Genomic DNA, 16,691 nt, shown 5'->3' on the forward strand with positions numbered 1-16,691 from the left:
GAACTAAAAGATCTTCTAAATATTTTGCTTGATGATATTACACCCCCATGTTTTAGTGAGATGTGCTGAACCCGGAAGTGAAGCAACTTCTTAAACTTGCCTGGCAACTTCCAGAACCAGAAGACAACTTCTCTGCGGTCTGAAGACGTCTCCAAAGTCTTGTCATGGAAGCCTCAAGTTACTTCGCGATTCTCGTGATTTTCTGCTGCAGCGTTGCCCCCTCGTTGAAGAGTGAACCAGAGGTTCCGCGGGGGCACGGGGAGGAGTTGGGGCGGCATCGGGACCCGGAGGGACACATCCCCGTACTGCACGACGTGCCGTCCCCGCTCGAGTTCTGGGAGAAGGTACATGTATCAGTAAATCTGCACCAATTAGCGCCATTATGATGATTTATGACAGTGTAAAAATTACCCTTATAGTAATACCTATCCATATTATTAAAGTTAGGGAGGAAATTGCTCCATAAACAAACGTTCAAAACTGTCGCAGATCTTTAAAAATTGTACACATGGCACACATGGTTCAGACTTCTGAGGTTTGCCGCAACAAAACCTGTATTGGTAATTACAGGTTTGGGATAGCAGAACCTGTATGGGTAATTACTTCGTAAAACGCAAAGTACTTGGAGAGAAACATCCTGCATTTCTCGAAAATGGTTTGGTAGTGAGAGCAAATTACTTGCACAAAAATATTACATTGTGTGAAAAGGAGAACTGACACTTACACTTCAGTCTGTCACACGAAATTTAATACCTCCATGAAGCTTCTTTCAAAACTGGCTTGTTTGCCTTGTATATCTATATTCCTGTACCTGTTACAAAGTGAAAAGATGCAGAAAAAAGGTGGCCATGGGTCACTTTTCAGGTATCATCAACATTGAGGGGAGGGTCATTAAGCCTTAATCGAGCGATCGCGATGATGTCATGGTGACACAATGGTAGTAGGCAGCAGGCATTTTGCAAAATGTTGATTTGCATAATATTAACCATTGATTTCATCTGCTAATTTAGATATCAATTTTTCATCCTATCTACTGACATTCTGGTAGGCACCAGCCCTCAAATACCCTGGATATAAACAACAATAATAGCGATCGCTCGTAATTGAGTATTGACATTTATTACTTCATCTACAGTATGCCAGTCAAAGGAAGCCTGTCTTATTGAGAGGTGTGGCCAAGAACTTCCCAGCGTATTCCCTGTGGACAGACGAGTATCTGAGGGAGAACTACGGTGAACTCAAGGTCAAGTTGGAAGCCAAGGTCGAGAAGGACCACTACCCTGTTGGGGAGAAGGGTCTTGCCCAAGACACCATCAGAAACTTCCTCAAGACATATAAGAACCAGGATAAGTACATCGTGTCTCAGCTACCCGATCCCATGTCTAAGGAGGTGATGGTCCTACCCTGTGTGCGGTGCGGTTCCTTTAAGAACAGGGCTCTCGAAGCAAACCTGTGGTTGAGCTCTGGAGGAACGAAAAGTCTCCTACACAAGGATGCAGACAACGCCTTTAACTGTCTACTCAACGGTACCAAGGACTGGATTCTCATTGATCCGGAACATGAGGTCAACGTTCCCATGGCAGAAGAGGCCATCAGCGAGTATGGAGGGTTCTCCCTGATTAACGTAGACCGCGTGAATCTGCAGAGGTACCCGGACTTTGCGAAGGTCCCCTGGTGGTACGCCAACATAACTGCAGGAGACTGCCTGTGGCTGCCATACAGTAAGTGTAAAGATATATTTTTGGGTCAGATACAGTATGTGACACAATTTTTAAGACAGGGAAGGACAGACAATAAACTGGACAGTGAGCGTGAGTGTGTCACATGTGTGTGTGTAATAAAAGTACTTTTTTTCATCTTTAAAAACAGCTGTCTAATAATACACAAATACATACAACAGTATTTTTATCATCCTGTTTTATAATGCATTTAATCAATTGGTGAACTTCCACTAGGGAGGCACCCAAGTAAATTAAGACAAGGTAAAACAGTAGAAATCACAAAGGCTGCATAGCTTTCAAGACAATGGTCTTTTGTAGTTCTACTTATTGATAATTACAATATACATGTAGTTCTAGTAGCAGTAGAAGTAGTAGTTGCTATATATTAGTAGCAGTAGAGGTACAACCAGTTGCAGTTGTAGTAATAGAAGCTGTATGTAGCAGTTGCAGTAATTGTAGTTGTTTTAGGCAAGTAGCATTGATGTAGCTGCTGTAGCTATTGAGCAACATATTGCTAATTCATTAATTGTACTTCAGGTTACCTGCACCAGGTGAGGTCCTACGGCACCAAGAATATGGCCGTGTCTGTCCTGTTCTCTCGGCTGAAGGAGTTTGACTCTACAGGCTGCGACACAGCCAAGCCTGAGTACACCCCTCTGAGCGAGGCCGACATGGTATGGACCTATGATGGCATCGCATCGCAGACCATGGGGAACACAGATCCTTTTGAGCTCAAGTAGGTTTGATATTTTGGTTTCACTTCCTGACACTTGCAGAGTTTTATGGCATATCTCCAGTGCGAAATCATATGACACATATTTTTGTTTGACCAATAGTATTGTTCAGACCACAAATGTTGAAACACTGCAAAAATGAATGGATGTAATGTACCCTGGGTAACAAGTTACATTCTGTCTTCTTTCCTTCTGTCTTTTTGTTCATTAAATTTTTGTTTCTTCTGTCAAATTATATCCTTTTGCATTTTGCATTATCTGTAGATTCTACAGCAAGTGACTGTTTCCTTTCTAGATCTTCCTAGTTCTTTCTTAATTGCTTTTCTGCTTTTCTTATGAAAATAGAAAGAAATCTTGATTTATAATTCAATGAAAAAAGAAATTCACAGAAGATGTGTCAACCTTCTTCTTTCCACCTTGCAAGTAAAATATATCAGACAATGTAACTAGATATTTTCTGAGAAAAATAATTTTTTCTTCACAGTGAAACTCTGGTGGACTGGTGTGAAGAGAACAAGGACAAAATCCTTGATGCCACTGCAGTATTGGAAGGACTCAAACAGGTTCGTACTTTGGTCACATCATATGTCGCTTTTTTCTTCTCCATGGGACAGTCTAAGTCTTCTTCCACACTATTTGCTAGATGATAACTCAAATATCAACATGAAAACAGAGTCTGGGGGAAAGTCTGTACTTTGGTATCCAGAGGTTCTGGGAATGACTTTGATACTTGATGTGATGAGGTGCAAGTTTTTCTACCAGCCCCTTGTCTTCTTATATACATGAAAAGGGTAAGGCCATACCAATTTAATTTAATCTGTTTTAAAAGTGAAAATATAGCAAGCAAGAGGACATCATAAAGCTAGAGGGTGGGGAGAAAAACTTGAATATGACTGTATTCACCCCATAAAACTGAGTGTACAAAGGCACAAATCTGGTCCTTTCCAGTTAAGTTTTTTTTTTTAAATTTAGTCATCAGAGAACCAACAAATTAAATAGGTCTGGCCTTGAGTTTTTATTCAGTGTCTACTTGAAACAATGATCCCCATCTGTATTATTTTCCAGATGCAGGCAATGGAAGAAGAAGAAGATGAAAACTTTGAGGTTCACGATGTAGACATTCTTGAGGAGATTTCTCACCAGGTGAGGCAATGTCTTCAACCTGCCGAATATTTCAGATTCTGTTGAAACTTAAAGAATACATGTACATGTAAAACAAGTTTCCAGTTTTGTATATTACAAACAGAATTATATGTGTGGTAGATTCCTTACCATGCTTGAGGTGTGACTCTTCTAAAATACTGGACCTCCATGGAATGTCTTTTCTCTGGGATGTCCCTTACCAAAGCTAGGTACTTGGCTTCACCTGAGTGAAGTTGAGGAAATTCGTGTACTTTAAAGTTTCCTAATAGCACAACATCGGAGCATGTCAGGGAGTTCAAACCCAGAACCTCTTGATTCTCTAAGGATTATGCCACATGATGCCACACGATAAATTAGTTGTTAACTTTTATTCAGATGTGATTTTCTTATCAACAAGATTATGCCATGAACAGGTGATGATGATACTGGACCCTACTGGCACGGGATCAGTGTCGTGTGACAGACTGACACAGCTGACTGTAGCGGAGCTGAAGGCTGTGGCTGAGGTCATGTCCTCCGACCCTGCGAACACGGAACAGTACGAGTACAAACACTTCTCACCCGAGGATGTCAGGTACGGTAGAACAGTACGAGTACAAACACTTCTCACCTGAGGAAGTCAGGTATGGTAGAACAGTACGAGTACAAACACTTCTCACCTGAGGACGTCAGGTACGGTAGAACAGTACGAGTACAAACACTTCTCACCTGAGGAAGTCAGGTATGGTAGAACAGTACGAGTACAAACACTTCTCACCTGAGGACGTCAGGTACGGTAGAACAGTACGAGTACAAACACTTCTCACCTGAGCAAGTCAGGTACGGTAGAACAGTACGAGTACAAACACTTCTCACCTGAGGATGTCAGGTATGGTAGAACAGTACGAGTACAAACACTTCTCACCTGAGGAAGCCAGGTACGGTAGAACAGTACGAGTACAAACACTTCTCACCTGAGGTACGGTAGAACAGTATGAGTACAAACACTTCTCACCTGAGGAAGTCAGGTACGGTAGAACAGTATGAGTACAAACACTTCTCACCTGAGGAAGTCAGGTACGGTAGTCAGGGTAACAAAAGGGCCGGTCCATTTTGAGGGGGTGTACAACTTGCTCTTAACCCCTCTAGATGTGTTTTTGAGTCTTACTATCATCTGAGACTAACAACTAACAATTCAGTTATAGATTGATGTACCTTTTTTTACTTTGAACTAACTTCATCACAGTTGCTTGTCAAATGGTAGAAATGATGTTGTGCTTATATAAGTTTATAATGTTTGCTAGGTGAAATACATGTAGCCATGTATGGAAACAAACCCCAAAAACAGATCATTGCAAAAATAAAAAAGTTGTGGCTGAGACACATTCTATTAAGATCAATAAGAACAGAAAATTAATATGACTGTAACTTTTGTATTGTGTATCTTATTACTTGGATGTCTAACCTTTGTAGATATACTTAGTAACTACTTTTACGACTATTTGACAGCAAGACATAACCTGACAAAGAAACCTACAATAATGTAGTTGTGTCTTTGGACCCACAGAATAAAATAGCCCCATTTCTATCAATATCATTTTCCAGGTCTGTGATCATGTTAGCTTATGATGCAGATTCTGATCGACTTGAGCTGGAAGCCTTTATCAAGAAGTACCAGGAGGCACTGCACGGGTCCGAGAAAATAGCCAGAGAGGTTAGTCCTGACTATGACCAAGGAGGTTAAAGAAAGCTTTAACCTCCTTGCTATGACTATACATGTATCGGCTCTTCACAGTAAAGATTCACACATTGAATGACTTTGACTTTAACTAAAACTAAAACTGTGATAACTTTGATAACTTTCACCTTTTAACCTGTGTAGAAGATATATATTAAGACACTGAACGACATACAATGCTGGTACATGACAAGTAAAAGTTACAATCCTTTGAACAGCATTCATTGAATAGGGCAATACCCATCTCCATTTCTATACCCCTTGGGCCACACAATTGTGCAAGAACTACAGTAGGGGGTTAGTCCAACAGTAGTGATGTGTTTGAAAAATCAATAAAAACTAGAAAGGCCGACATTTGCTTAGGAGCAAATACAGCATATTGCAATCCATCTTCATCCTTGAAAAAATCCCAAAATTCAACAATTTGAAGTAATGTTTGCTCTAAGGGAAAATGAAGTACCGTGGGCACTTGTCCTTAGGTCATTTGGTGTCAATATAATGGCATAGGAGCCAAAAATATACATTTTTAGTTAAAAATGGCTAAAAATCGCAAAATAACTCATTCTATAAGTGCTCTATGAAGAAAGTGTTGATGGGGTCCTGTTGCCATATGTCCAATTTACCTTTCTACCAAATTTCAGGTCATTTGGTTTACATACAAGGGCATAGAAGCCAAAAATATACATTTTTAGTCAAAAATGGCTGAAAACCCCAAAATAACTAATTTTTGAAGTGATCTATGAAGAAAGTGTTGATGGGGTCCTGTGAGCATATGTTCAATGCACCTCTGTACCAAATTTCAGGTCATTTGGTTTCTATACAAGGGCATAGGAGCCAAAAAAATACATTTTTAGTCAAAAATGGCCAAAAACCCTAAAATAACTCATTTTTGAAGTTGTCTATTCAGAAAGTGTTAATGTTTTCCTGTACTCATATGTCCAATGCACCTCTGTACCAAATTTCGGGTCATTAGCTTGTAATACCAGGGCACAGGGGCCCAAAATATACATTTTTGGTCTAAAAATGACCAAAAACCCTAAATATCATAAATTCTAAGGTCTCTATCAAGAAAGTGAAAAAAACATCTGGGGGTATTTGCTATTTCTACCACCCTGCCAAATTTCAGCTCATTTGGCCCAAAAATGAAAAAGTAGAATCCATTTGAAGATTTGACATGAGGAGGAGAAGAAGGACAAAGGAAAAGCAATATATTGCAATCCCATACTGTAGTATGGATTGCAATATAAAAATAAAAAATAAAAACAGTAGTGATGTGTGTTCAGCTGCAATACTCTTTCTCATAAGTGCTGGGTGCTAAACAGAGAAAGCAGTGTGTACCGTTTTTAATGTCTTTGATATAACCTGACGATTTCAAACAGTTGATTTTACAACATAGATCTTTACAACACCTTAGATGACAGTACAGGGCTCGAAATTCATTTTTGGGATTAGGTACACTGGTGCACCCAGCTTGAAAATTGGGTGCTCCAAAATATTTTGGGTGCACCACTTAAATTTAAGTAGAATGTCAGAAAATCCGAATAATAAAACTTAGTTACAAGTTATCAAATTCTTAAACAAGTACCATGACAGACATTTTATAATCTTTCTAACCCTTTTTAGATGTCAAGAATATGATATATAACATCCATTGGCATAATACCGGTCGGTTTACTGCAATTTCTCAAGCAATGCTAATTTGGCAAATGATCAACGCATCATTTTCTCCAGTTACATGTTGCTGTTACAGCATACCTTTGCCACTTCTTCTGTGTAAATTATTTTGTCTCTCTGGTCCTGCTAAAAACATAATATCGTAATTGGAACACACCGCGGAATTGCACGGAGAACGGGCGCGTGGTTGGAAGGGGGTGCACTATACCGGTCGAACGAAACACGGCACAATTAACTGCCGCTATGTACCTTTATACATCCTCTGTTGTTCCTTTCTTTCCTGTTAGTAGTCGCACAAAACAAAAATCTGCATGAGCATACAAAAAGTCATGAGAAAATGGGCGTATACTGACAAGAATTTTCATTTAATTTTGATCCGTCACAACCGCTATGACGTAAAACTTTACTGCTGGCCGTAGCATTAAAAATGGCAAGAAAATGGCGGCGTACGTTCAATTTGACCCATTCAGCCGTAGATCCGGGCGATAATGCAGCGGTTCCTCACACTTTTACACGAGTTGTAGGTCACCAAAAGAAATTCAAGATTGCTGTTGAATCATGCTCACATGTGATTATTATCTACAAATCTGGCGATGAACGTGACAGTGTGTTTGTCCCACGACGAGCTCGCCTGCCCCGAAAATGACCTGAAAACTTTTGGCTTTGTTGTCTTCGAATGCATTGTTATCGATGCTTTGTAAATTATGTATTGGACACCTAGATGTCTGAAGTGTGCATACCTCAGAAATAACTATTGTTGCATGTGTAGATCTCTTTAAGTTCCACTATTTTTAATTGACCGGTATAAGGCTTATGACCGGTATTATGCCAATGCATGTTACAAGTATACTTTGATATCTTTACATACATACATAAAAACATACATAAAAAAAAATTGGGTGCACCAGTGCACCCACATAAAATAATTGGGTGCACAGCTCCAGTTTTAAGTGCACCCGTATTTCGAGCCCTGAGCGTAGAAATATTGTTTTTTGGGGATTCAGCACTGAATTTTTATTTGTTTTCACATTTTGCAGGTGTTTGAAATGCTGGACCCAGAGAACAAAGGATATGCTAACAAGGATGACCTGAAGGGAGGCATGAGCCAGGTGCTGGACATGTTCACACCCAGACAGTTGGATGATCCTGCAGGTAAGTACTGAGCAATTTGAACAAGATCTTTGTTTGTCATTCCATATCTTATATCAATTTATAGATAATGCATGGTGAGGGTATCATTCTTGCTGCCTAGACCTGAGCTACAGAATACAGTACAAGAAACATGTACTAATTTCTAGCATAAAGCCCCTACCTTCATTTAGAACTTGATGATTACTCAACACACATCTTATGCTAGAGTCCTTATTTTACAATGGGATTGATACAGTAACTGTAATTTACTGTAGAAACCGTTTTTGAAATTAAAGATTGCACACCCCATTTGTCAATGTATTTTGTGCAATTATCCGTGTGGTGCAACAATGTGAAGTTCGAAGTTCGCTCCTATTTGGGATTCCGTACATGCCATTAGCAGAATATTCTGTTGTGCAATTAACAGGCTTCTACTGTGTTTTGTTTTTAAATTTCATAGCCTACATGTATGTACTGACAATTATATGTATGACATACTGTGTACAATTATGACGTACTGTGACAGAATGATACTTGAGAAACTCATGTGACATCAGTAATAGCAAGTGTAAGATCAAATTTAACATTTTTGTTGCAGTTACATTACTATGTGAAAACTTGCTCATGTTAGTTTTGTCTAATTCTGTCTTGTGAAGTTACATATATGATGATGAAATATTGTATTGTTTGTTTTATGGTGTTTTCCTACCCTTTTCAGGCATCCAATGGCAGCATGCGAAGATGGAAGACGAAATGTTCCGCAAGGATGCAGAAACCCCCATGCAGACCCACAGCAGGAATGCAGAAACCCCCATGCAGACCCACAGGGAAAATGACAAACAAGCAGATCATGCCCATGGTGAATTGTAGACACACTTTTGAATTTAGGTTTATCTATTTAATCAATGAGGCATTTCTGATTAGTGTATACTTAGTATGGTCCTAGATCAATATGGGTGTGATAAAAAAAGGAATAAAAAAGATAGAAATTATTTACATCAAACACATTCTTGTTTGATTTGTCAACTGTGGATGAGGATATTTGCTGCTATCACTTTGGTTTATGACTATGAGGAGAACTGTTGAGAAAACGTATATTTTGTAAAATATTTTCACTCTGAATTAAGACTACTTCACATTGAAAATGGAATCTATGCAATTGATATGAATGAAAAATTGTATATTTTCCTGGAAAAAAATCTGTGATCTTACATCATGAGTGTGTGAAGATATTCTGTGACATTAAAATGACTTAATGACTAATATATCATCAGAAATCATTCCAGCATGAAGATTAAGTAAATTTTGTAGACTGTCTTCTTTTTCACTTCCTTGTACCATCTGCCCATTATAACAGATCATGGTGGATGCTCCCTTGATTCATACTCTGCCCAAACCCAGCTCACATTTAGAAGACCTATTGTTGATTTGATTATTTGGATGACAGACTCTATCTGGGTAACCCAAAAACTGATACAAGCATGTGAATGAAAGAAAGTTAAATTTTGTGTCTAAAATGATTTGAGCATTACTAATTCTTTGTGAGGGTAACTGGTTTATATTCGGAAGTTTAAGGTTAGTTCACATTTTATATTGGGAGGTAGGTTATTTTCAAAGGAGCCAGCTCAGCATATGGAACTGAAAATTAAGCACCATTGATATGAAATTTCTGCTATCATTCACATGAAATTTGCTCTTTTCTGAAAACATCTAGTCTTTAAATCAACTGCCAACAGTGTGCTCTTTGGTGGAGGAAACTTAGTCTAGCAACGTCACCAAAATGAATTCTTGCCATGGATAGTAGGTGATGGGGAGAGTCCTTTCTGTGATGTCATGACCCGTTAAGAGATTTTTATGTGAATGATAGAGGAAATTTCATTCCACTGGTAATTCAAAGGGGTAAAGGTGTCAAATAGACTTTAATATGCCAGTTTGCTGCTACATTCGCTGTGTATGTACTCCATACGCCAATGTACTAGGATAATAGTACAAGGATTTAAGTAAACATTAAAGATTGTTTGGTGATTTAAATGTCTGTTCGTTATTGCTAACAATCTATGATAATAAGTCACATAGCCTAAATCACTGACATCATAAAGAATTCACCGACTGTAGTTTGTTTTGTTTGTATTTACTCTTCAGTGCCTGCTTTTCCTGGCTTGAATCGAACACACACTTATAGATGGTACAGATGGTCTACATAAGCCACTTATTTTATGCAGATTAGTACCTTGTTTGCATAATCGATGAGAAAGTGTTACATTTCATGCTAAGTCTGAATAGTCATGCCTTTATTGGAATATTTCCAATCCTGTGGTTGGAGGGGCATTCAGAAACGGGGAAGAAAAAATGTACATAATTCACATTTCGGGGCATAAATGTAAGGTATAAAGGAGGAGGTCATATATAACCTCCTTGGTATAAAGCTTTATAAATGTCAATCACGTTTCAATACCTCACTAAATATTTCCACAATGTCCGCATAAATTTGAATTTAAATTGAATGACTCTTGGTTGTCCGTCGTGGCCACACAGCTCTCAAATCACATGCACTGAACTGACTTTTTTCTTGTCCATGATTTTTTTTTTCACTTTTTGATCTTCAAAAGAGCATCGCTTGCAAAATAATGGCAACAAATCACAACGGTTTTAAATTTGGCGGGCATTGAAGAAAAAATATTACGTCAGGACCTGTAAGTTATGGCTCTTCACTCCCGGTAAGGCTTCTCACTTTCTGAATGCCTCTCTTAGGCAATGACGCTATATAGAGCCACTGATTTACTGTCATACGCCATACGTCATGACTAATGGCAGCAGATGATGCCCATTTATGTTCGCCTTCATCATAACGGCGAACTGCTCAAAGTCCAGCCTGCAGAAAAAAAAAAAAGATTTTCACATTCCCTGAAGTCAATATTAAAGGAAGGTCGCCCTGGTTAAGGTCTTTTGTTGGCACTTCAACCACGACCTATAGCCAGACAGTATCGTCTTGGAAAGTTGAATGCATTACATAACAAGACTTCAGATCTGACCAGGGTGAAAATGTTGGCAAAGGTATGTCTATCCTCTTCATTTTGGAAAGTCTGGTAGAGGCAGGGTAGTTAGTTCCTCTTTTGAACACCAACATATGAGTATAACTTTGTTGTCCTTAGGGCAAAGACTAAGCGCGTTCTGTTACATCCATTTTGTCCGCACTAACAGTGATAACTTACTAGTAATTGCTACTCAACCTGAATCAGACGTTGTAGAAGATCGTTATGTTTCCCGAATCCTGATAGCCGGATCATGTCTATGCGGCCACCCATGGCCAGTCACCCGTTGTTACAGTTCGTAGATTATCGTCCTTCCGATGAGAAATTGAATAGTTGGGAATGGTGGTTGTCAGAGAAGACCGGCTGGCATGCAGCTTTGTGTTCAGATAATTGTTTGTGACCATTGACCAACAAAATTTTCTCATGATCTTTATGTTTTGGGGCACAAAATTTGCAATGTTGCACCACTCGGATTATTGCACGAAATGCGCTGGCAATTGGGGCTTCTAGCTATTCAATTCATTGCTATTCACCCTGCCCAATAGACCGGGCCGGTTGGCCATGGTGATGGGCCCCACGTCTCCGATCTTCCCGCCGTTGATGTCAGCTCCGTCATCATGTTCCTGATGTTTGGTCTCCTGCTGGCGTCCTTGACATGGCTCTGCTGCTGTGGTTGGAAGATAGAAGGACCCATGACCGACACATGGCGGACCAAGCCAATCAGAGAGCCTCTTGGATTCGGGAGAGAACTTGAAATGAAGTTGAAGAGCGCCAGCCAATCAACGATAAGTACGAAGGATTCAGGAGAACCGCGGCGCATATCGTTTGTGTGAGATACGACTGGTCAATGTTTCATTTTGATTATAGTAGAGTGAGTTCGTTTAGGAAGGTTAGACATCCAGGTAGACAATATAATTCTATTGACGCTGTGATAGATATCACTCGAAATGTCCGGAAGTAAATCTCCGTTTTTTTAATATCCAGTTGTAGAAATTAAGAGAAAATTGAAATTGTATTTGATCATGAGTAGGTTTTACGTATGAAAGTGATTTTAAGATGACAGTAACAGTATCATCATCACGATCGTCATCATGCCTGCTATCATAATGTCATTGCAGTAGCTATACGGGACCTATAGTTATGAAGTGAATATGGATGCAGGGATTTTATACGTATACGTACGTAGCAGCAGCAATGATTTACATGTAGGCGAGCTGTCTTAACTTCATTTCTCTAAGATGTTTCAGATACTTCTCGCAAAAGCATATTTAGTATATGTCGTAACGAAGTTTGTGAAAGATTTCTGTCGGTTGTTTTAGTACGTTATGAGTTATACTTCACTAGTGCCACCTTGCCATGACTAGTACAAGAAATATACGATTGCCTTTTTACTTGACAACGTTCAGAGCTACCTGTTGATATTTCAGTAACATGTATTTCTATATAGCAGGTTAGACTTAGAGGACAGGCACACCTGACCATGCCCCTTTTCATACCATGTATGGTTTATCGTGCCAAGGTCGCATGTGGTTGGGAGTTGCTCGGCGAAACTGCCTACTACTGATTTTACAATTGAAACTCGAGAAAGTCATATAAGATTAAATACATTTCATACGTAACTGTCCCCATTATGAGGATAAAAGAAACAACCTTTTTGACACAATCAAAACAATATTTCCAACTTTTCACCAGCTAGTAGACCTCCAAAAACTACATTCCTGTTACAATCACAGAACCCACTAATCATTGAAGACGTGGGACTTTTCGTCAAACCTCCCAGTAAAGAATGTAGAATCATGCATATAGATAGCTGTAAAGAATAGACACTTGTTACTTTTTACTGTGCCCTTGCAATTAGCCTACGAGTATTGATTTGCAAATAAATGAATTAAAAAGATTATATTCTTCATAGATGCAATCAGAAAAGGGCACTGGAGCTAGAACAGGCTGGATCAGTCTATGCTACCACCAACGCTGACCTTGGTTGGATAGTGGTCGGGGCATGCAAGGTCGATAGGGATGTATTGAATGCGTCACAGGGACCTAACTCGGGTTAACAATTAATACTATTCTCACAAAAATCTGCTAGTGTCAGCTGAAAGGTTTACACAGCATTTATCATTGTTATTTTGGAGCTATATTGGAGCCAGCAAGCGGGCCATTGCCCGTAAGCATCATCGACGATGACCAAGATGGATGACGCACTGTCAATCACTTCCATATACAACCTGGCTGCTCTAATGACCGGAGGTCTCTGTAAACTCCTCACCCGGGCACGGATCAACTTTTGCCCCCTGCACTGCAGATAACCCCCTCACCGACTTGTGTAGGATCTCTGTTATGCTACGGTAGTGTGCGTTGCTGGTCATAGTTTAGGCCGTAGGAGTGTATTTCGAACCTACGTACACGTATCGTACTCTGAGAAGTGTGTTTATTTGTCTATTCAAAGCACAAACAGTAAATAATGAAATGTATCAGAAGCAAGTGCAGGAAGAGAGAGAAAGCCTAAAGGCACGCTGATATTTTTGGGTACTATTGTTCTCTTTCTTCATGTATTCGCGTACATGGGATGTAGATCCACAGAAAGCAGGAGAGGCATTGCAAGAAGTGTAGGTCATTCGGAAAAAAAAACGTTTCTCATATCACAAATCAAACCCGTTTTGCACAATTCCAAAATGAACTGACCAGTGACTGCATGATAGATTGAACTTGTGATGTATGACAAGGTCGTAACCTTAATACAGGTCAGTTATATGTGCAGTGGGGGGTGGCACGGACTAATTTGGGCAAAATGTAAGCGTCGGAAGAATGTCTTCATTTGGAATAAACAACCGCAGGCCTAGAGTCATACAAACCGAAGAGAGCTCTGGAGAGTTGTTCCCCTTATCGCAAACGTTGCCTTTGTATCTTCATCTATAAGTACTAGTCTTCCTTGTTCTGAACACGATTGGAGGTGGACTGGCGTTCAGATAAGGTATTAACAAGAGCCATGGGCAAAAGAGGATCGGCGAAAAAGAAACCCATCTGGCGTCGGAGTATGCTGTGTGCCGAGGAACTCAAGACAGACACAGTGTTAACAAAGGTACGGTATGAGTTCCTCGCGTCTGCGAAATTATCAGAAGAGATACAGCATTTCTTTCGTAATGGGTGATATACCATGTAGTTCCCATATATGATTAATGTTGGATAGTGTCAGATTTTTTCAACGTTTCTGCGGGGTGGGGTGTTGTACCTGAAGGGTGTTTGGCCGGAAGCCAGGGGTCCTGAGTTGAAATTCTATCATGCTTCCGACCTTGTGCTATATGTGTTATTTTTTCAATCAACCATTTTTTGCAGCGCATTGTTAGTTTTAAACGAACGAACCCCTGTCTCTATCTTCGGTTGCACCGTCGGAATTTTCCGTTTCGTGAACGGCCAACGACATTGGTGGCAGACAAAAGACGTAAAGTCGAAAGATAGCAAAATGATTTTTTAACCTCCTTGGTTTAAGAGACGCCGACGCCTCGAAATAAGAATGCGTTGTGAGTGAGATGTAGCAACTGAAGGCAACTGTACCTTATAGATACATGTACAATACATCACTTGCCGTTACATTTCGAGGAATTCAAATCTTTTAGTTCATGTTTTCTAGACAGAAACGGCGAGGGCTGGTCCCATCGTCGATGCTGCTGCGCCAACATTCCCCAAAGGTTACGAGATGAGTAAGGTGAGATATATTTTCTTCAACCACTGATTTCTCCGAATGGCGGTGCTAGCCTGTTTCTTCACTGATCATAAGTCCCTGTCACACATAAGAAGACGAAGCTTAAGACATTTAAGGGGTAACAATTGTAACATTGCATAGCAATCTGTACAAATGTAACCCAAGGAGGTTGAAAAAAAGGAACCAGTACACATAGGCAACCACTGGTCCCCGAACTTCTCCACACCATGGTTGGGAGTTAGTCGCGAGCACGATCATCAGCCAGTGGTTGGGAGTTGGTCGGCAAGGTTGCCGTTCAAAAGCCATCTGAGCCAGCTGACTATGACGTTCGAGAATTAAAATTGGGAGAGTCATAATCAGATCAGAATAGTGAGCTGGAGCTACAATTGGTCATAAGATGGATCCCAACTAACTGTCGATCCAGCGGTCGCGAGCGAATTCGTCGGAAGGTCCAGAGGTTGGCTATCGCATCGCTTGCAGGCGAGGGGGATTTGGTTGTTGATATCTATGAATTTACCACTTAACTTCATGATGATTGTATAATGCGCACATTCGATACCAATGGCTGCGTAAGGGGGTACATAGATGGGCTTTTTAAACAATGTGATAGTAAGAAGACAACGACAAATGCGCGATCAACAAAGATTTGGCAACATTAAACGCCAAGGAGTAGCCAGGAGCCTGGTTACTATAATTGCTATTCGATAAAGAATTGGTTTGCAATGAGAGAGAATAGACATGCCTATTTTCAACTCTGATCTAATGATTTTTTTATCCACAGGTCAACGTTGATATCCTTCCACGTCAAAGTGTCCAAGTACCCATCCATTTTGTTGTTCTGCTGACGGTGTTCCTCCTGAGCGCGTTCCTGATCTTCTGCCGGGGCAGTCGCGCCAAGTCGGCGGGCTCAAAGTCATCCAAGGCCGCCCATTCACGTCGATCCTCCGGGGCAACCAGCACGAATAACGTCGCTTCTAGAGCCGTGAAGAAAGTGACCTCGGATAAGGGAAAGAGCTTAGACGTATCTAATGATAAGAAACCTATCAAAAGAAGTATTAGCAACGGATCAAACAAGAAAGTCATCTGAACATTGAATTCTTTAATATATTTGGTTCGCTGTTTTGAAGCATGGGGAGATGTCAGAAGTGTGTGGTAGGTAGGTGGTCATCGTTGCCAGTGGTAAAACTGACAATTTTCACATTGCCGTACTGCCTTTAAACTGCCTGTTATATGATAATATAACTTATTGTATCTTCGCTCATGTTATGTTAATGTATATACACAATTCCCCACTTTTACTATAAGGTAACGTTTGATATTTATCGATTTATATATGTTTAATTAACTGATCAACTGATATCGATATGTTGAGAAAGTCTGCCGCTTGACGTTACAATTTTTACTTTGCGAACAAACCCATGTTGACTCAGGGATTTCTATGTAATATCATATGTATCATATCATATGCTATCTTGTTTTATCATATCATATCATATTTATGACAAAAATTTAAACTACATACACACAATTTAATTTCTTCCTATGATATGATATCTTGTTTAATCATATTATATTATATCATATCGTATCATATCATATCATGTCATGTCATAATCGTAGCATTATCTTCTTTATTATCTCTTATAGATATGATAAAGTTATTCGATTTGCATGCGCTAATGTTTAGTTAACGTTAAAGGGGTCCTAAAGGGGTCCTAAGAGGCTGCTATTTTCCAATAGACTATGTATCAATGAATGAAGAAGCAGCCGACTTTTTTTTTACAGCATTCCACTTGTGAATGACGCAACGGGCGTTTGTAAAAACTCACTAAACCA

General features: G+C 39.8%; 2 protein-coding genes across 3 annotated transcripts; both read left to right on the forward strand.

Annotated features, from left to right (window-relative positions):
- Positions 1-68: 68 nt before the first annotated feature.
- Positions 69-9,901, forward strand: LOC118431132. Of its 2 annotated transcripts, XM_035842248.1 has the most exons (10): positions 69-344; positions 1,136-1,721; positions 2,259-2,457; positions 2,940-3,018; positions 3,521-3,598; positions 4,012-4,130; positions 4,376-4,417; positions 5,183-5,291; positions 8,027-8,141; positions 8,839-9,901. In XM_035842248.1, the coding sequence occupies exons 1-10, from the start codon at positions 165-167 to the stop codon at positions 8,988-8,990; spliced, it is 1,659 nt and encodes a 552-aa protein (XP_035698141.1). In that variant the 5' UTR covers positions 69-164; the 3' UTR covers positions 8,991-9,901. The 2 variants fall into 2 exon arrangements, with proteins under 2 accessions (XP_035698141.1, XP_035698140.1); XM_035842247.1 differs by lacking the exon at positions 4,376-4,417 and having other exon boundaries at positions 70-344; positions 4,012-4,172.
- A 3,866-nt stretch (positions 9,902-13,767) lies between these two features.
- On the forward strand, positions 13,768-15,968 carry LOC118430692. Its single transcript, XM_035841686.1, has 3 exons — positions 13,768-14,234; positions 14,784-14,858; positions 15,637-15,968. The coding sequence occupies exons 1-3, from the start codon at positions 14,142-14,144 to the stop codon at positions 15,940-15,942; spliced, it is 474 nt and encodes a 157-aa protein (XP_035697579.1). The 5' UTR covers positions 13,768-14,141; the 3' UTR covers positions 15,943-15,968.
- Positions 15,969-16,691: the final 723 nt, after the last annotated feature.

The sequence above is a fragment of the Branchiostoma floridae genome, chromosome 14, assembly GCF_000003815.2.
Source record: "Branchiostoma floridae strain S238N-H82 chromosome 14, Bfl_VNyyK, whole genome shotgun sequence".
Lineage (NCBI taxonomy): Eukaryota > Metazoa > Chordata > Leptocardii > Amphioxiformes > Branchiostomatidae > Branchiostoma > Branchiostoma floridae.